A 21851-nucleotide genomic window follows, 5' to 3' on the forward strand; every position below is an offset into this window, starting at 1 on the left:
AACATCTACCCAAATCTCCAATAATTGAAGCAATAATAACGTCTTATTTTATAGATTTCGGGCATTTTTCATCATTTCCAACCATAAAATACGCAGAAACCCATCAAACACGCGCGTTTAATATCAATTTAGTGCAAAATTTTATGGTATGTTTACATAAACCAATCGCTAACACTGTAATAATAGATGCACCGTGCTCGAAAATTTCCCTTATTTATCCGAAAAACGTCATCGATTTTAGACCAATTACGGCTCTTTTACCTTCCAAACGCTTAACTAATTAACATTAAACGCGGTTAATTACCATTAACAACGTCAAAATGGCCAGACGACTAGGCTTAGTATAACATGACATTTATCGCATACAGAAGGGAAATTACACTGTTTAATACGCCGGAATTACGTTTGTAAGGTTTACCAACTAACCTGAGACCGTTAAATAGCTGTTTGGACTTCTCTAACAGATGACAGAACTCATTAACGATCTTCCTTTCCTGTTCCTCGATCTCGCTCATGATGGCCATCCTCCGTGTTGCATGATGGGATAGAACGTCCTCTGCTAGATTCGAACTCGGTTCCGCGGTTTTAATTTTCTGCATGTAATGAACGGAATCGTTTATTCTGAGGGACCAGCTACTTGGCTGTGTCTTTGCCCTCGGGGCCAATCGTAACTACTACCGAACAATCAGTGGCTGGTCCGCTGGTCTTAAGCTATTTGGGCACGAGGTTTATTGGAAGTCGGTTGACGAGGCTATACCAAACACACGTGTTTCGCATCGTATCGTTTCGCGGGGTTTCGTTTACGTGCATTTCGTTTCGAGATCGATAATGGAAGTTAATGGTAATTATATATGATATAGAAGTTAATTAATGTGGCTTACGAAATTATAAATAATCTTGATCCTCGTAAATTATATCATTTGTATGTTAATTTTAATCCGTTTAACTCGTGAAGGTGAAAGTGAAAGTGAAATTAATTAATGTATCGCATTTTCGTCACTAATTTAACGAGAAATTATTTCCGATAATAATACAGTAATAATGTGTTTAATGTAATTCGTCTTATTTTGTTGATGTTAATTGTGTAATAGGTTTCATGCATATTAACAGCAATCTTAATTGCAAATGAAGATTCTGTTAACAGATTATTAGATTGTCTTAAAATGGTTTTTTATTTATTTCTATATTTATAAATAGTAAATACAGCTTGTAATTCTCATAACTTATTATGTTTTCTTAATTTTAGTTAATTATTTATTAAGTCTTTAAAAAGAAAGTGAAATTATATATATCTTTTTGTAATATGTTACTTTTAAAGTGCTAATAGTCCAGTGGAAAACTGTATCTAATACGGATGGATTTTTCCATACATATAATTAATTATTTTGTAGAAATTAACTGACATTGGCAAAAAGTAAACTGTAACAATTTTAATTATCATTATGTAAACATTTTCGAAGCCTTTAAACTTTATTCTCAAGTGTTTTATTTCAAAGTTTGTCAAAATGAAACTGAGCAGTTTTATAATGTGTCTAAAATGCATTGTGTCCAGTGACAAAAGATCATCTAACATGGCATATAGAAAATTAAATTAATTAAAACATTAAAATACTAATTTGACAGAATATGATATAATAATAAACAGGTCAAAAGCAAAATATAAGAACATTAAACTGTTTTGTGTTTGTTTAGTACAAACACTAAACAGCTTCTCAAACAGAAATACTGTAACAGACGTTATTATTTGTGTGCATGTTCACATCCATAGATCCAACGATGAAACATTCTGAAGAACAACGTATCCATATTTTATTAATTATTGAGTGCTCACTGATCACTACAGTTAGCTCCTCTGCTGTTCTTTCTTTATCCTCACCTTTTCCCATGTTTATATGGGGTCGGCGTTTCCTTCTCTAATACGTTTCTTTCGTTTCTCCCTATCAAGGGCTTCTTCTCTCAAGCCCCCTCTGGTTCAAGTCTTCTTCCATCTTATCTTTCCAACGAATCTTTGGTCTTCCTTTTTTCCTCTTTCCTTTTATTACCAGTTTTCTGATGTTCTTTCCAACATAATTATCACTTCTTTGCTTTATGTGACAATACCACCTCAACCTGCATTCTTGTATTTTTTTGCTCAAGGGGCCCACCTTAACAGAACCTCTAATAAAATTATTCCTTATTCTATCTTTTCTTGACACTCCTACCTTCATCTCAACATTCTCATCTCTACCACCTCCATCTTTCTTTCTTGGGCTCTTGTTATTGCCCATGTCTCCACTCCATAAAACATTGCAGGTCTAACAACTGATTTATACAATTTTCCTTTCAGATTGCAGCTAACTTTCTTGTTGTATAACACACTGCTCAGCTTCCTCCAGTTCATCCATCAACATTGAATTCTATGATGCACCTCCAGGTTCAATCCTCTTCCCATCTCGACAAATGTCCCAAGATATTTAAAACTCGGAACCAAAGGGAGCTGTTCATTTTGGATTTTAATATTACACTCATCTCTAGCATTCAGAGTCATATAAGCTGTTTTAGTTCTGCTAATCTTTATGCCTCTGTCTTCCAAAACGTTCTTCCACTCTTCCAGTTTCTTCTCATTCTTGGTTTGGGAAAGTTCACACGGCACAATATTATCTGCAAACAGCATACTCCACGGAGCCTCACACTTCACATCACACACTATTACGTCCATTATCACATCAAACAAATAAAGGCTAAGAGCCGATCCCTGATGTAAACCAACATTAATGAAGAACCCTTCTGTAGTGCCCACACTGCTCTTAACTTGGGTCTCTGTTCCCTCGTACATTTCCTTGACAAGCCTAACATATTTTTCTGGAACATTCTTTTTCCTCAAACATCTCCATATCTCTTGGTACCCTATTATATGCCTTTTCTAGATCTATGAACACCATGTGCAAATCTTTCTGCATTTCCCTGTGCCTTTCCATCAGCTGTTTTAGAGCAAAGATAGTGCTTCTTCCTGGCAAAATGCCAAACTCTCCAATCTCAGATATCTACCTAATCCTTTCTACAATTTTCTCCCAAATCTTCATAGTATGGGACAATAACTTTATACCTCTGTAATTTCTGCAATTCTATACATCTCCTTTACCTTTAAAGATGGTCTCCAGAATGCTCTTCTGCTATTCTAAGAGGCATTATTTAAATATTGGCATAATAATAAATGCTTTCTCCCATCCTATTTAAGCATTCTTATTTAGTGACTCTTCCTATAGTACCATAATCTCCTTAGCTTGAGTTAAATGAGTTAAACAAGATTGTTGTCATTGTTATTCTTGTTATGACTGATTCATTTGCCAAAAAAAATGGATATTTCTAAAATCAGTTATAAATATTGCTAGTAAAACTCATTGAATGTTACAAATTATCAAAATAAATTAAAATTTTTTCAATTATTATTCAGTAATTAAAAAATTAATGTTATTGTAAATTTGATTCAGATAAATTCTAATCTGTGTAATAATATTTTTATTTTTGTAGATAGTTTAAAAGATTGCCCATCAATTGCCGTTGATGCTACTTTTGTTAAAAGTACACCTATTCCTGAAAATACTTTAAAAGTAAAAGGTTATGATTTCAATCAAGGTATTGATTACCATGCCATCTTGCAATCATACAGAACATCTGGTTTTCAAGCAACTAATTTTGGCTTAGCTGTAGAAGAAATAAACAAAATGGTAAATTTATTTCTATTTTACTTTTTATAAGGAACAAGGGAATTTAAAGAGTTTTTCTTCTTTAGCTTAAAACGCGACATCAACCACTTCCAGAAGATAAACAAGAAATGCTAGATGAGGATCCATTCATCAGAAGAAAGTCAAATTGTACAATATTTTTAGGTTATACATCAAATATGTCTTCTGCTGGTGTTCGTGATACAATACGTTTCTTAGTTCAACATAAAATGGTATATAATTTGAAAATTTGTGAAATTTTGTATTACTTTTAATAAATTTAATACAATGTAACTTTTAGATTGATTGCTTGGTTACAACTGCTGGTGGAGTTGAAGAAGATCTCATTAAATGTATGGCACCAACATTTATAGGTGATTTCTTTCTAAAAGGAGCTACACTTAGGTAAATATTAAAACATGTGATATTATTATATGCAATAATTCATTGCTTGGTTCAGTTGAAATAAAAACAACATAATACACCCAATTTTTTTTAATCTGAAAGATATGTTCCTGAAAAAATCATGTAAGAAAAGACTATATAAAAAAGAGTTAGGTGTATATATCATACTTTTTATTTATATAACATCAATGAAAAGTGTGCTAAATACAGAGTCTTTCAAAAAGAATGCTACCATTTTAAATTATTGTAATTATGTTAATTATTATCTGAGAACATTGTAATATACATTAAAACATTGGAAAACTGTCAAAGTTTTCCAATGTTTTAATGTATATTACAATGAGCAAATGTAATGAGCAAATGTGACAGTAAAGTCACATTTGCTCATTACAGTTTCTCAATGTGTGCACTTTGTGTTATACAGCAACATCCAACCAATACTCAAATTCTTCCAATGTTTACTATAGTATAGTTCTCACTCCTCCCACAGCAGCACAATTCTATAGCTTCTGCATGTTATTCATGTTGCACAATGATGAGTGATTCTGACTTTGTGAACTGCAGAACACAAAACACCTTCTCTGTTTCTTAGTTAACCATTTTTGTTTATGGTGCTTCCTAGAGGCAGTAGACAACACATTTGAATGCAGATGGGAGATGAAACTCAGACAGTATTTCTATTGATTGGTGTACATCACATACTTCTCAGATAATAATTAACATAATTACAGTAATTTAAAATGGTAACATTTATTCTGGAAAGACTGTAAATAGAAAAATGTTTTTGTTTTCAAAAATTAATATTTGTGTTTGTATGTGTATACCGTATTTTCTGGCGTATAAGATGACTTTTTAACCCTTGAAAATCTTCTCAAAAGTCAGGGGTCATCATATATGGTGAGTATATCCCAAACTCTATATTTTAACTGTAAAAGTCGGGGGTCATCTTATACACTAGAAAGTACAGTAATTATAGAATCTGAATTATCTGAAGTAACATGGACCAATGCTATCTTAGACAACTGAAAACTCAGATAAAATAGATGGCCATGGCCATTTCAGATTTAAAATTACAAATATTATGTAAAAGATTTATATGGTGTCACTTTTAAGCCTGTTTTCATATCTTATTGAATTTAATCATATGTAAGAATAATTTTGGGATGTCCAGAGCATGGCCCATTATATACAGATATTTTAATGCAGTATTTCTTAACCCGTGGTTGCGAAGATGGGACAGGCAGTTCACAGGCAGACTTAAATTAATAAAGATTAAAACTTTGTTTAATGATTTACTTTTAATAGTTTACGTCCAATTTAATTAATTATTTTTCTTTATGTATTTAAAACAAACTTTTATATTTATTATGTTATAAATGGTACAATATATCCCAAATGTTGGTAATACCCACAGGTTTAAAACAAATTAGGCTTACATAACTTAATGGTCCATAGAATTTTTTCAGGAACTTACTGATCCTTAGACTTAAAAAGGTTGAGTAGTGCTGACCTTATTTATCCATTTATATGTTCGAATATCTGGAGTCAGAGGTCAGAGTAGCCCAGCTGGCAAGCAGTTCAGTTACATAATTAACTTGTTGTTTTCAGTCTGATTATGTTGCTTTCTCATACTCAGCATAATGTTATTGACTGTGTCATAGAAGTATGTCTGGTGAAGAAAAACTATCAAACAACATGTACACTGAAAATTCTGTAAACAGTAAGTCTCTGTGAATCTTGTTATAGGCTATTGAAGTAGCACTTTTAAGGACTCTAGTAGCATTACCTAGTATGTAATTGGACCACAACCATAATAGTTTACATAGTTCTCTGAGTCATAGCTATATGCCAAATTTTGCAGTAATCTGACAATTCTGTCTGGGTGTATAATTTTTTAGTCAACTTAATATCTTAAAATTAAAAATTTACAAGCATTGTAGATATTTACAGCAGACTACCAGGTCCTATCTATCAATTTTAAAGACTAAAAACAAATCTCAAATGCATGGTAAGCTATATATGACCCGATAGCAAACAAGTAGGCACACCTGATTGGATAATGAAAGAGAAACTTTTAAAAAAGAAAACATTCGAAATTTGAATACATCAAAGTCTTATACACATTCCAAAATAAAATGCTAACACTGGAAAGATTTGAATTTTTAGGGATTTCTATGTGAGGAAGGTCCTTAGGTGCTTTGCAACTAAGTGCAAAGCACAATAAGGTTGGTGAGTTTTATTTATGATAATTAACACTTTGTTGTTAGAAAATTACTTTACTTCTCTTATTGATTTCTAATGTTGGACATACAATTGAAAGACTTGAGTTTCCTGTCTTTTAAAGAAAAACAGTTTTAATTAGATTTACATTTTAAAAGCTTCTTTAACAAATTGTTTCATATAACATCTGGTAAACTGTATCTGTTTACCAATACCATTAATGCAGTGTACTCTATTTTACAAATTCTATTCTTTAGCAAGCATGAATTAGTAATGTAATTTAGACTTGCTCTCCATATTTGAATGTTTCTAATTATACAAATCATTTTAATTCACAGTTCTGTTGTTTAAATGCAAACATGAAAAAATATTGTTCTCTTTTACGTGATGATGATCATATTTGTTGCTGTGATAAATTTCTTAATAAATTCTATGACTTGAAATAGTTTTGTTTTGAAATAAAAAAATAAATATTAATTTTCAGAGATCAAGGAATAAACAGAATAGGAAATCTTTTAGTTCCTAATGATAATTATTGTGAATTTGAAAATTGGATTATTCCTGTACTTGACGAAATGCTTGAAGAACAGAAAAATATGGTAAATTAAGTGGAATTTTATTAGAAAGTATTTTATTTTATTATGTGACAAATTTAACATTTTAGGGAAAAATCTGGTCACCTTCCTCAATGATTACTCGATTTGGTGAAAGGATAAATAATCCAGAATCAGTATGCTATTGGGCAGCAAAGGTAAATTCTAATTTATTTTTAAAAATTAAATAATAAATGTGTTAGCAAAAATCAGTATTAAGTTAAAATTTTAATCTTTGCATCAGTTGTAAATGATTTATTATTGTGGATGAGTTATACATTAAAACTGTTAGAATTTAACTGAAAATATGCATAAATAAATAAATATAATAAATGCTTAATTTAGGTAACAAATCTTTTTATTGTAAGCATTAGCATTTTAGGTCAAACATCTTACAACACTTAATAGAATGAATTGTTAAGTGCTTTTTGTTAGTCAGTTGTTTGGTTGAAAATATTGCTTTTTAATAAAAGTACTAATTATTTGAGTAGGCATTTATATATTTTTGTTAATGTTACCCAGGTATCGAAGATGGCGGCGGTCGCCAATTCGGTTGGTGCTTCCAGTCGCCGTCTTGTTTGTGCATGCACGCATGCAAACAAGATGGCAACCGTTGACAATAACCAAAATGTGCCTATATTTAAACTTTTTTTTTTTAACTAAAAAACATTTTTAAAGCGTAAATTTGCTACTTACTTTTTCCCGTGCTTTTTGTTTCATTTCCTACTTTTGGACCAGAGACGAAAAATAATAAAGTCACCACATACTACCTGAAAACCATTGATAACTGGACTTAGTGAATTACAAGATTGGATACATCAGTGATTTGAACAGGATTTGCCTGGAGTGCAAGTTTAAACCTATGCAGAACTGACTGCAGCCTCAGCGCTACTTCAGCTGTGAGCATGCAGCATCTCCTCGGCATACAAATAAAACATCACCTAGGTTATGAACAGTAAAGGATGAATCACTAACCTCCAGGTGGTCCGTCGGGAGCACGAACAGTCAAACATCACTTAGTGGAAAACTTAAACAGGAATAGAATACATTGTGAAAAGCAAGTTTTAACTGACTGATAAACAGTAAAAACAATTGGCCAAATTTTCCTACTCATTAACTTTAAAAAAAAAAACATGAACGCCATTCAAAAAGATAACAACATGCACCATCCGTCTACACTGTAACCGAACTCAAAGTTTGCATAATTCCTCATGTTTTCCAAGCGGAAATTTTTGAAGAAAATTTGCATACGAAACCATCAGTATGATAAGCGCTATCTACATTTCATTTCTAAATGCGCATGCCGTCAAGGTTACCAGAAGTGCCGCCATCTTCGATACCTAGGGTAACATTAACCTATATTTTATTTATTTATCACTGAGGTACAAATTATGTAAACTTTTATCAAAATATGCTTTTTAGAACAAAAGTAAGGTAAAACTTAAGGCTAATGTCAGACAAGCATCAAAACAGATTGGCATTGTTTTTACAATTCATGGATGTGAAATTTTAGGGCTGTGAAGTCAGTTGTCAGATGAGTACTATATTTCACAATGCATGTTAGTTGTCAGTTTTATTTCATATGTGTATATGTAAATATAGATTGTGATGTGCTGTTTTTTTAATTACATACAGAAGTATTTAAAAACAAAAAAAGATGTAAGCAATATTGGGTACAACCCTTGATTGAAATCAGGCTTCCTTTTTCTTGTTTCTGTCTTTATAAAGTTTGGATGAAGTATTCCATAATTCCAGCTGCTCACTAACTTGTATGATCATTTTACTAGTATCAATGTCTATTTTTTAAAATATACAGTACTGTATACTTTATTAAATTCATATCTTTTTGTATTTGGATTGAAGATGAAACAGAGCAACTCCAAAAATGTTTAATTCCATAATAAAATTTGGTTTTTATGAATATAAGCAAATCTTTTGATTCTTAATTTGATATACATTACATGTATATAAATGCCTCAAATACTTTCTCTTCATGTGCCATATCAGGTCATCCCAGTGTCGGTGAACACCTGGCGCAGGTTAGTACGGATTAGTTTGCACGCCAAGTGATGTCCTGGGGAAAGTTAGTACCAGAGTGGTTCCTCGTTGCCTTCTCTGGATATGCGATTTTTTTATGTGGGAAGAAATGCATTCCGGGAGGTCTTTTAAGGGTAACTGGCCCCTATTCAGGCATTACAGAAGTAGAGAAAACCTGGAAAACTCTACGTGACTAGCCTGTCCTGGCAAGGCATAAACCCGTGACTAAATTCTCAATGTTCAGGACAGAACCACTCAGCCACTGGTGGGCCTCCTCAAATACTAATCTCATATTAATTTTGTTAATTTTTTAAAATTATTTTTGTATGTTTATTAAGCAAAATTTAGTTTTAGGTTGAAAATAAATAAGTATTACAAAAAATACTTATAAAATAATGATATACAGTGGGTGATCGGTTAATGAACATAATCTGTTCCAAGACTTTGTTCGCTATCCGAATTGTTCGTTAACCGATTATCGATTTACCATAGGTTTCTATGGAAATTTGATTAATTCGTTCTGGAGACCCCAAAAATATATACTTTCTTACTACGTTTATTCATACGTAATAATAAAAATATATATATACACGGTCTTGCATTTTTATTAGTCATGTTTTTTCTGTTTGTGAGGGTTAAAGAATCTGGCCAATGTCGATTGCTTTTCTGTCTTCTTCATGATTTTTCAGAAGTAATTAATAGCATTGTAGCTGTAGAGATCCCTAGACCTATTAACTTCAAACTGATTTGGATGTCATTTTAAGACCATTGTTCTGACATCCTCCCACTTCTTCAAAAGATCTTTAATAGCAGATATCGGCATAAATCCACATTTTCAGAAGAAAACGTAAAAGAATTGTTTCTGTCAGAAATATAAAAGGCTGGAATTACAAGGGAGAGTTTCAAAGTTCAGTAGAATACTATCCGATCAGTATATACTGGGTAGATCGTCAATGTTGACATCTCCCATGCTCTGAAAAGTTTCAAATTGTTGCCTGAAGACAAAGGAAGACCAATTGGTATTTGTTATTTTACGTCGCTTTTTCTTGTGTTTGTTCAGTGAAGTGTTCGTTATTTGAACATGTGTTCATTGTCCGATCATAAAAATCTTTTGCGAAAGTGTTCATTATCCGATTTGTTTGTTAACCCATCACCCACTGTAAATAAAAAATTGATGACCTTATGGTCAAGATAATTAAGGTGTCATCTCACCAATCCACAGACCTGGAATCAAATCCAGATAAGTAATTTCCCAAGAATCTTTCATTCAGGATATGTTGAGCTCATCCCTCACTCCTGTTGTGAGCCTGGCCAGATCCACAATGAGTATTAAAAAAAGACCATCTTAATGTTCACAGGATAAAAAGAAATTTTAAAAAATGATATAAATTATTGCAAAATTTGTATTAATTATTAAAGTTCCTATATTTGCATTTTTGCATTCAGATAATATTTTCTTGTAGTAGTTATTCTATATTAACTTTGCATAATATAAAATTAAATTCAAGGTTAACTTAATAAATTTTTATGAATATGGTTTAATATTTTGTAACATTAACCATTTTTATTTATTTTACAATATCAAAACATCAATACAAAACTAAAAATTTGCATACTTAATGTAGCAAATTCTTCATATATATTTCAGAATAATATTCCTATATTCTGCCCAGCTTTGACAGATGGTTCAATAGGTGATATGATTTACTTTCATAGCTACAAAAATCCTGGTTTAATTGTTGATATTGCACAAGGTATTTAAAACTTTTTATTTTTGTATTTTAAAATTAAATATCAGTATGCTGTCATTATTTAACATAATTTAAATAAATTTTATCCACTAAAACTTTATAAAACAAAAGTAAATTAAGTAATAGTTTCAAGTAACGTATTTTTGCGGATTGTCCAGCATGTCAATCCATCCAGGGAGACCACGAAATCAGATATTTCTGTATGGTAAAAGCTGGCATGCTGGTTTATCCCAAGGAAATGCCAGCATGTCAGTTTAAGTGAGGTTATTTTATTGTAATTTGATCCAAAAATGCAAAAATAAACATATAAAATTTAAAAAACACTAAATTATCTCAACTTACACTATTAACATCTTCTATGTGTGAAATTTGAGAAGAAGGTATTATCTTCAGGGTCAGGAAAGACTGTCACTGCAGCCCACACTGACTAACTATTTTTACTACTAATGACAATAAATCACTAATTGTTTTATTGTCCCGTAAAGGAAAACTCTCTTCTGTCAGTCAAATTACTATGTTGTTATTTTATTGTACTGGGAAGAATGTTTACTTTAACATTTACTTAACAACTAGTTTTGTTAGATCTGATTAATTTTATTGGGTATTATTTATTAAATGTTTTTTATTCTAATTTTTTTTTTGATATAAACAATGTTTAATGGCACACTTGGTAGGTAGTGTGTAATGCTCTGTAACTCTGCAGCAAATGTTTGTAGAAAGATGATGATCTAGATATCATTGAAAGAAGAATTAAGAACCATTTTTCTTTTGGTTTTTCAAAACAGTGAGTAGTTTTCAGAGATATTGCAATTTAAAGTTATATACCTACTATACTATGTATGACCTGAGGCAGCAGGTGATGAGTCATAACATGTTTGGCAGCAGTTAGCAGCATTCATCAATGAACCATTAGCATGTGTGTCAAAGTGATCAATTAAGATGGTGCAATAAAAGATGCCAAATTTTTATGCACTAACTTTACAGTATGACACTGCAATATATGATATTCTCCAGAGGTATTGAAAGCTTATAAGAAGTATATGATGTTGCAATTACATTTCATATTTTAGGTATTATAGACTGATCTTAGCTGTAAACAATTGAATGAGGATAAAATAATTTAAATAAAATAACTAAGTTGCTCTTGAATTTTATTTTTTTCAATATATCTTTCATGGAAACTACATATTAGGTCCATGGACCCATTGCATTTTTCTGTCTGTAATATCTTTTATTTAAATTTATATTTTATGCAATATATGTATTTATATTTACAGACCCATTTTCAATATAAATTAATTGTAGTATGATTTTATCTTTAATTTTATTTTAAAATAGATATCAGAAGAATTAATACAATCTCTGTTAAAGCTGTAAATACAGGAATGATAATTATTGGTGGAGGAGTAGTGAAACATCATATATGTAATAGCAATTTAATGGTATGTTACATTAAAACAAGAATTTAAAAAAATGTTCTTTTTAGTATTAAGTTTTTACTTTAGAAATATCCAAAACTCCAACTGAGAAAAATATAATATGAAACTATTTTTGTCTTTTTAAAATTTTTCAATTATTTGGAATAGTTCTAGAATAAGATATATACATTTTAAAAACACAATAGAAGTCTTCATATGTACAGTACATTCTTAAATGCACAACTGAGTGAGCCATCCCTGCAAGTGCATAGGGACAGTAAGACTGTGACGCACAAGAATGTGTAGCGAAACAATACAACACATTCTTATCCACATTTTTTTCTTGTGTTCAGAATGGCAAGACACAGGAATGGACATCTAAAGGCAAGACAGCATGCATTCTCATCTGACAGCATGGTGTATGGAGTGCTGAACATTTCAGAAATTTTGAGTGGCACATTTTCAAGTGTAATCACATTCTAATCGAGTCAACCATGTTACAAGTGCAAATAATGAATTGTGTCCATGCTATTATTACTGCTGGAATATGTATAGTAGTTAATACCCAAATAAATAGAGCAAAGCACTATTGAATGAAAGAATGTAGGTCACGCTTTAGCCATTTGCCAACCTCATTTTTTATATTTTTATTGCATATTCTTTACTTTTGACATAGTATAAGCAAGAATCTTCTTTGTACAAATTTATAAATCTGTTACAAATTCTTTTGTTCAGCAACAAGAATTCACCATGGTTGCTTTCTGCAGTTAGATGTGTACATGTGAATGCAAGAATGGTTAAACTGACAAGACTTGTCTATGTGAACAACTGTACATTAGATTTACCTTCACATAGATGCTTTTGAGCTTGTACCTGCATAATGACCTGCCTACAAGACTGACTAAATACCAGATTTACTTTCACATGGATGCTTATGCACACATGCTGCTTGGCTTGTTGTAAATCATGCACTTAAATGCATGTCTGTAAAGAATACTAATGAACACATTAAACTATTCAACATCTTTTATTCAGTTCTTTACTCTAGTTGATAAAACAGTCAAAACATGTTTTAACTGGTGTATTGACCAGAGTAAAGAATTGACTAAGAGGATGCTGAATACTCAATTGTCTTCACTTAATACTTTATTGTATTTTTAAAAGTATAAAAAGAACATAACATGGTTTCAAATAATGAAAAAAAGAAACTATATCTTTGAGGAAACCAATAGTTTAACTAAAGGAGAAGCATTTTTGAACCTTTATTTGGACAATTCCAGCTCACTGTGTCATTTGAAATGAACATTGCCTGTATCCTGCATTAGTTTCAAATGATATCCTGAGCAGAAATTGATCCAAAAACATTTCTCCTTTACTTAAATTATTGGTTTTCTTAAAGTTGCTGTATTTTCTTATTGGAAATTTTGAAATGGTACCAAGACTTATGGACATCTCTGTTATTTTTAGAATGCTTAACATTTACTGTTGTTTTTTAAAATAAACTTTATTTCTGAAAGTGAGCCAGCAATGTACCAAAAGCATTTAGATATAAAATATTTAAATATTCAGCATTTGGTATTCCTATATTCAGTAAAAATTTGATAAAGTTAAATATTCCTATAATTTATGAACATGAATCCAATTTATCTAATCTTTATTAAAATTGAAATTGAGAATATAATCATACATTTAGTTGCATAAAATAGAAAATATCTTTTAAAAATAAAATGTTTTCCAATGTATATTTTTAAAACATTCATAAAAATCATTTTTTAGAGAAATGGAGCAGATTTTTCAGTTTACATAAATACTGCTAATGAATTTGATGGAAGTGATTCTGGAGCAAGACCAGATGAAGCTATTTCATGGGGAAAAATTAAGAAGAATGCAACTCCTGTAAAGGTAAGAAATATTTTAAAATTGCCTTTGTTTTTTCCTTTATATATTAATTTTTCTGGAAATGTGATTTCATTGAATATTTAAATCAAACAATTAAGACAGGTATATATAAATTTCTATTATAAAATATTTTAATTTTACTTGTTAAAATTCCAAATCTTCATGTTATTATCTGTTTATGTTCCACATAATAAAAAGACTATTTTTTCCTGTCATCATTGCATAATTTTTCTAAAACATGGATAATTGTGTGTTGAGGTTTTGACTTAACAAACATAGGGTTTTCCTCCTTTCCATCCTACTTCTATGTATATCCTCCAGAGTGGTATTTTTTCATTTGAAACAATTGGTTTCTGACATTTAATTCAGCATATTTTAGATTTGGTTTTTTTGAATAACATTTGCATCTCAAGATATTCATTTAATGGCTTTAAATTAGACCATTTAGCAATTTGTTTAGAGGTATTTTATGCATGTTACAGGCCAGTTGGATGTCCCTTGGGGTCATGCAAGTCCCAAGAGATGAAGATTGACTTGTAACCTGATTTTTTAAATACAGTGATAGTAAGGTGTTCATCTCTGAGAATAAAAAGGATGTTTAAAAAATGAGCCAATTTGTTGCTCTCTTGATTTCTTTGAGGGTAAGGCTGTTAATATCTTCAGTAAATTTTATGAAGTCAATTTTCTGGTGCCATATTATTAAGAGAACAGTATACTTTATATAAAGATGAATCTGCAGGATTTAAAATGGCAGAATCCTGTTTTCCAAGAAGCATAAAACTGGCTCACATAGACTGCTAGAGAGTGAGCTATCCTTAGGTACATCTTATCCTTGTAGGTAAGCCCAGCCTTTGTGGAGGATGAATAACATAACAAATGTGCCAATTTAATATTTGGTTATGGAATGCTTTAGAACTAGTGATGTGTCTAAAGAGGAAATCTCATATGACAGAAGCAAAGTTCTGTTCTAATTAAAGGATACAATTAAAGGATTGAAGGATATTTGTATGAATATTGCATTTATGTTCCCTGAGCCTTTTGGTTAATGATCTTTTAGTGATAACTATGTATGTTAACTTTCAATCAAAACTATCATCCAATACTGGAATAGTGTATACCCCAGGGGCTAAGTTGCCATTAGAACTGAGTCTTTTTTTTTAATTTGTATTTTAATATGTTTTTAACCTGATGCAGACCTCTGAACAGGGTTGAAAACATTTGTTTTGATTAAACTAGTGCTGGAATGAGCTGAATGGCCTACACAGCTCCAAGTGCCTTGTGTTTATTTTATTATAATTTTTTATATATAGTACAGGTATCCCTCGTACAACATGGTTTCACTCTAACATAGTTTTGAAAATTGGGGATATCTCTCGTACACCATTACTTCCAGTTTTGAAATCCTTTATACAAAATTTCACAATTTTTAAATGTAAACTTCGTTATTAGATATCTTTTTTATTCATTTAAGCATGCATTTTTGTCTCAAATTTGCCCACAGATTTTAGAATATTGAAATTTTCAAATTATTTGTACTTTTTGTCAGGTTACTTTAATGAAAACTTATAGGACAAGAAAAAACATTGCACTAACTTTCCTATCAACCAGGTGTCATTGTTGTTGCTTTCAGACTTTAGCCCTTAAGACTGTCACCACATTTTCTTTTTTTATAGATTAATTTTCATATTTAGTAAAGTTTATTTAAACATTTTTAGGTAAGTGCTATTAAACTTTTTTTAACTGCAGGTAAGCAATCATTTGTAAAATGATGAATGAAATACAGCGTTATCTTGGTACTCTAACAAATTAATATTTGAACACAAATTCTAGAAAAAGTCGTCACTTGGTACTCGACTGGACAAATGTGACCTGCTAGAACAAATTTTCAATTAATAATATATTTTTATTTTGTCATCCATAAAAAACTTTTTATGATAAAAAATAAAAAATTTGAAAATGTTACTGATACTTCCAATTGAGATCAACAAAAAAGCTGTGATGATGACGATAGTTTAAAAAGAAAACACTCTCACTTTACTAAAATTAATACTGCATAATACGGCACTTTTAATTGTGATTGTTAATTAATTATTGATTAGAAATAAATTATCAATTGCTTTAATAAACATATTTCTCTTAGCAAAAGTATACTATTATTTTTCATTACTAACTTCTGAAACATAACCTTCATGTTTTGCATGAGTCCTTTGTTTTGTGTAGTAAGGATTCACAAAACACAGCACTTTGGAACGTAACTACTGTGTTATACGAGGGATACCTGTGTTTGATCTCAACCTAATTTAATGGTTCAGTTACATTATAATCAATTTATTTATGAGCTCCAATCAGAGCATTCTACATTTCACAAATTTTGTGATTCAAACTTTGGATTTAAACCTATATTCTTTACCATTGTGATTCAAAATATTTTAACATGATAAACAGGTTGAAAACATTTGCAAATTAAACTATTGCTGGATATTTATTGTGATATGAAGACCAGTTTAAACTTTTCAGCAAGGGAAGAATCAAGTCTCTTAAGCGTAAGTCTCTGGCTGAAGTAGAGCTCAACCTATATATCGCCCACCCACAATTTGCAAAGACCTGCAACCCGGCCTCTCTGTATGTCCAACTGGGAAAAAGACCAGTTTAAACTGTTTAATACATAATTTATTATGTGGTATGGGCAATGGCATTATTTATCATTCCTTATTATACTGGTCAACATCATTAAGGGTCAATTTGGCTTGTAATGAGTGTAATTGTGCAGCTATATATGCTTAATGTGTTGGTGTTTTGCAGAAACTAATGAATAATCAATCATTTTAACAATTAATTTAATTTCTAGATTTTATAATATACATAATATCATTATTTTGAACAGGAAGGTATACTTTTTAAATGATGGGCCAAATTTTTTCATTTTCATAATTTGTAAAATTACTGAAATGATGTAAGTAAAAGTTTGTTAATTTAGCATCTGCAATCAGAGTAGTGCTGAATTAACTTACGTTTTCAAATTTTTACAAAATTTGATAAGTTATATGTGATCTGAACATTTCAAATATTTAATAAAATTAATAAAATATTTAAAATATTCAATGGGGCTGGAAATTTANATATATATTCAAGGCTTTTCTTTATTCTTTCTTTATTACACAGGGGTTATGCTTATTTTTCTTTGATAAAACAAGCTCCATCCAGACTTCTCACCAACCATACATAAGCAGTCTAGATGTAGCCTGTTAAACTCTATGGCAACTTCATGCCGAATTTGAGTTCTCACTGTCAGAATAATATGTTAATTCCTCCTTACTTAGTGCCACACTTTACCTATAAAAGAATAAACAAAGATCAATATAACACTTGATGTTCCAGACTTACAGGACATCTTGCATAAAGAACTAAATACAAATAAATAAATAATAATATTTATTATTATTGATCTTGAGAAAATACAAATAAATAAATAATACGCTTACAAACTACAATGATAAATAGTGTTTATTGATTAGAAATAAATTATCAGTTGCTTTAATAAAATATTTCTCTTAGCAAAAGTATACTATTATTTTTCGTTACTNTAGGAGAAACCAAACGAAAACTATAAGTAAGACTAAAAGAATATGTAGCAGATTTGAAATGTCATAGACTCAACTCTTTTTTTCACGATTATTCTACAGTACAGCAATACGATTGTAATATAGATCAGAATAATTTAAAAATTTTACGTGAAGAAGCAGAAACATATAACAGAAAATTTAAAGAAAGCATAGAAATTCTTAAAAGTAAAAATTGAATAAATAAAAATCTGAGCATAAAAATAAATGAAAATTGGCTGAAGGAGTTATAAAAGCGATTATGAAGATTGAATATATAATTCTAAATCTGATTACGAACGGTAAGAAATTTGCATACGTATTTGATAGAAAAATTCGATTAAAAATTTATTTTTTATTATTAATGAAAATTATCTTTTACATAATAATAATTGCCATAATTAAATAAATAAAAAATTTTTTGACGAAAGTAAATAACCATTATAACGTCAATAACAAAACTGGCCATCTTAGAGCGTAAGAATATGTTAATTAGTACACTATTGCGTAGTAAAAAGGTGGAAACAGAATGACGATATAATGCAAAGCAGGTGAAGATACGACCGTTTTATTAACACAGAAGAAGAAGAAGAAAATATGACCGTTTATGCTCTATTGGGTATATTGAAGTTTATAAAGAAAAAATAGGTTCGTCGTATTTATTCAGCGTTATTACAACGAGATAATTTATAGTGAATTTCCTTTTTAAAACAAAAAAACGTAAAATATAGTAGAATTTGAAATGAAATTTGATTCAACACCATATTGCTTTTTGGAGAAAGATAAGGAAGAATGCTAACAACATAAGTTTCAAAATAATAAAAGTAAGTATGTCATTTATTAATATATATTCGTAGGTACAATCCTAGCTCCAAATGACGGTATTGGGACTTTAACGGAGCTGTAGAGTATATTGATGGAAACAAAAAACTCAAAGGGACCATGCCTGTTTGGGCGACCCTTGGCAAGTATAGTCCTCTTGAAATGACACTATGCGAATTTTTTGACCCTCAAAAATAGGGTAAAATTTAAAAGTGAAATTTTTCAGAACTGAATCTCGAAAACCGCGTTTTATACGATTTTAGTTCGACTTTTTCTCTGTAGAAAGATGCGTAGTTGCGGGTAACAGCTAGTATATACATATTCAAATAATGATGAGGGACATCTGTACGGTAGAAATGGAGCAAATTTACCCGGGATGAGGACAAACTTAAGAACGCATAGTGGTTCCTTTTCCTCTAAAATTAATGTTGTTTATTCGAGAATCAAAATTTCGAAAAATGTTTTTTGAAGAACTTAATCTAAACTTGAATTATGTCAAAGTAGAAAACAAATACTGGCTATATAAGACGTAAGGTTTTCGAAATCGTAGTTTGCGTGAGCACTGTATCTTTGTACCAGCAATGACGCCTATTATATAAATTAATATTCCATCTATATATAGCCCAGATTCCTGATAAATCTATTTAATGGCCGATAAATTCGTATTATGTTTGACTTTTATTATTATTATTATAGATTGTATAAAGTAATATGTGTAAAGGACTTTTACACAGAAGATTGAGATGCTATACTTTATCACAGTTGTAAAATATTTTCAATATTTTATAAAGTGAACTGTGTAAAGGACTTTTACACAGAAGATTGAGATGCTATACTTTATCACAGTTGTAAAATATTTTCAATATTTTATATATGAATAATATAGTAATATTTTTTCACTCGTGAATTTTAATTTGGCAATTTCAATAAACTATAGAGGGCAATGTATAAACTTAAGACAGCAAGTGAAGGACTGTTTGTACAAGATAGTATCTTGATAGTCCATCGCCGCTTCATTCTAGAAGCTTTATAAAAGACAAAAAGATTGAAGTGCCAGCAATTATTCATATTTCACTTTTTTCATCTACTAGTGAAATACTTTAGATTAAAGTATCAGAAACTTGTAACCCAGATTTCAATGAGAATGATATAGGGACAGGCAGAAATTCCTCAGTAGGTTTTACAGGTTTGTTAGGATTCCATATATTAAAATAGGTTTATATTCATATGTCTACATTCTATCCTAATTCTGTTAATTGAAGTATTGTTTAAGCTGAAGGTAAACAGATGTCAACAAAATATTACTTTTAATAATAACATTGGCATAATAAAACTGAGCAAAGCAATTATTTTGCTTATTTATTTTAGATTTTATGAAACATTGAATTTTATACACTGCATTTAACCCTTGATTTATGTAGTAGATTAAATCTAAGAAAGTTTTGTGTAAATTGAAATTGTTTAAACTGGGACTAGCATTAATATGGAAAATGTGGAACTTTGGAACCCATCCTCCTATTTTCCATTAGTCTTGGCTTTACACAAAGGTTGTGGAACCAACCTATGTAAATCAAGAGTTAGGTATATATAAATTATAAGTTCCCATTTCGTAATATTTCATAATATTTTTCTATATTAGTAGGAATGTTCATGTAAAAGAGTTTTTAATTTTATTGATTACATTTCAATTAATAAATTCAATCAATAAAGTTGTTACAGTGATAAGATGTTAGAAATATTTTATTTTTGATTATATTGTATATAATATAATTCTGATTTTTGGTTATACTTACTCATTAGTTGTAGGAAGTTGATTGTATCAGTTTTATCAGTCATTGATTTTGTATTTGATAGTTACGTCAATAGTTATCAAGTATTTATTCAACATTCCACAAACTGTGATACCCGTTGATTAAATTAGTGTGGTTTTGTTAGCCACAATTACATTAATATCAATGAAAAGTTAATCATTTAACAAACTACATCAATTTGGTAGCATCCATTATTAAGATATTGTTTGCCTGAGTACAAACTGAAATTCAATGTTCGACTTGGATGTGTATGTGTATTTGTTGAGAATTGTTGTTCACTAGAACATATCTTCTCACGACATTATTTATTTAAGGGAAATCAACTTAATTAAAGAACAAAATTTGATCAAAGTTAAGGACATAATTATAGTAATTATGTCCTTAACTTTGATCAAAAGACATAATTATATTTTAGACATATAAGACATAATTATAAATAACATATAAGACATTATAAGACATAATTATATTTTATATTTCATAATGTTACTTTTATGAGTAAAATACTTTTGAAAGCAAGAATTACTATATAAATATTAGGTATATTTTTTATTACCTGACTATATATACCATATATATATATATATATATATGTGTTATATACAGGATCTTCCAAAATGAATGTGATATTACTGTAATTATGTTAATTATTAACTGAGAAGTTGAGAAGTATGCAATGAACATGATAGAGTAATTCTCCAAGTTTTGTCTCTTTGTGTTAAAATGTCTTGTCTATTACCTCTAGGAAGCACCATAAACAAAAATGGCTATTCAGCAACAGAGAAGACATTTTGTGTTTTATGAAGGAAATTGGAATCACTCGTTATTGTGCAACATGAGTAATCTGTAGGAGCTGTAGAATTATAACTGCTGTAGGAGTAGTGATAATGGATATATGGTAGTGAGTATAGGAAGAATTTGAATATTGGTCAGATATGTACTATGTGATGTGAGGTGCATGCATTGAGAAAGTGTAATGTGCAAATGTGAGACTTGAGCAGATTTCCAATGTTTTCACTCTTTGAGCACAAGATTGGCCAAAATTGCCGTAATCTGTTTGAGACAAAATTGGCAAAGGGAAAGTTGTTTGACTGGTTTTGCTGTACAAATTTCTCTTGTAACCTGAGAGATAAAAACAATTTTGTCTCCAGGTATATAGAAAAAGAAATTTTCAGAGCTTAGAGTTAATGTATGTTACAACATTCTCAGATAATAATTAATATAATTACAATAATTTAAAATGATAGCATTCTTTTTGGAAGACCTTACATATGCAGGAATGAGAAAATTTTTGATTTCTAACACTTTCTTTATTCCTATGTTTATCTTTAATTTTGAAATGTCATACTGTGAAACTATTATGTAAATTATTGAATTTCAGCTTTACCAAAATTGAAATTCAATAATTAATGTTGTAATAATGATGATGATGATAATAAAGATACTGTTACTTTTGCATTGCTTTAGAAATATAAAGTTTTTTTAAAACAAATAATTTTATTATATACCAGTCTGTAAGTTTAAAATTCTAAAAGGAAAAACAAATCAGTCTAAATGAGTGCAAACTAGAAAAAATGTTATATACTATTTTT

The 21851-nt window shown here is 30.0% G+C and overlaps 1 protein-coding gene across 1 annotated transcript in view; it reads left to right on the top strand.

The window, feature by feature from the left end:
• Positions 1–563: 563 nt before the first annotated feature.
• Positions 564–21851, top strand: part of LOC111614541 (probable deoxyhypusine synthase) — a 21764-nt gene continuing 476 nt past the window's right edge. The window contains exons 1-9 of the mRNA XM_023355916.1: positions 564–841; positions 3511–3707; positions 3773–3937; positions 4006–4109; positions 6814–6928; positions 6994–7080; positions 10608–10713; positions 12049–12152; positions 13905–14030. Of these exons, the coding sequence (XP_023211684.1) occupies positions 829–841; positions 3511–3707; positions 3773–3937; positions 4006–4109; positions 6814–6928; positions 6994–7080; positions 10608–10713; positions 12049–12152; positions 13905–14030 (1017 nt within the window). The 5' untranslated portion in view covers positions 564–828. The remainder of the gene's footprint in view (positions 842–3510; positions 3708–3772; positions 3938–4005; positions 4110–6813; positions 6929–6993; positions 7081–10607; positions 10714–12048; positions 12153–13904; positions 14031–21851) is intronic.

The sequence above is a fragment of the Centruroides sculpturatus genome, unplaced genomic scaffold, assembly GCF_000671375.1.
Source record: "Centruroides sculpturatus isolate CEXI.00-Female unplaced genomic scaffold, Cexi_2.0 scaffold2219, whole genome shotgun sequence".
NCBI classification, from domain to species: Eukaryota; Metazoa; Arthropoda; class Arachnida; order Scorpiones; family Buthidae; genus Centruroides; species Centruroides sculpturatus.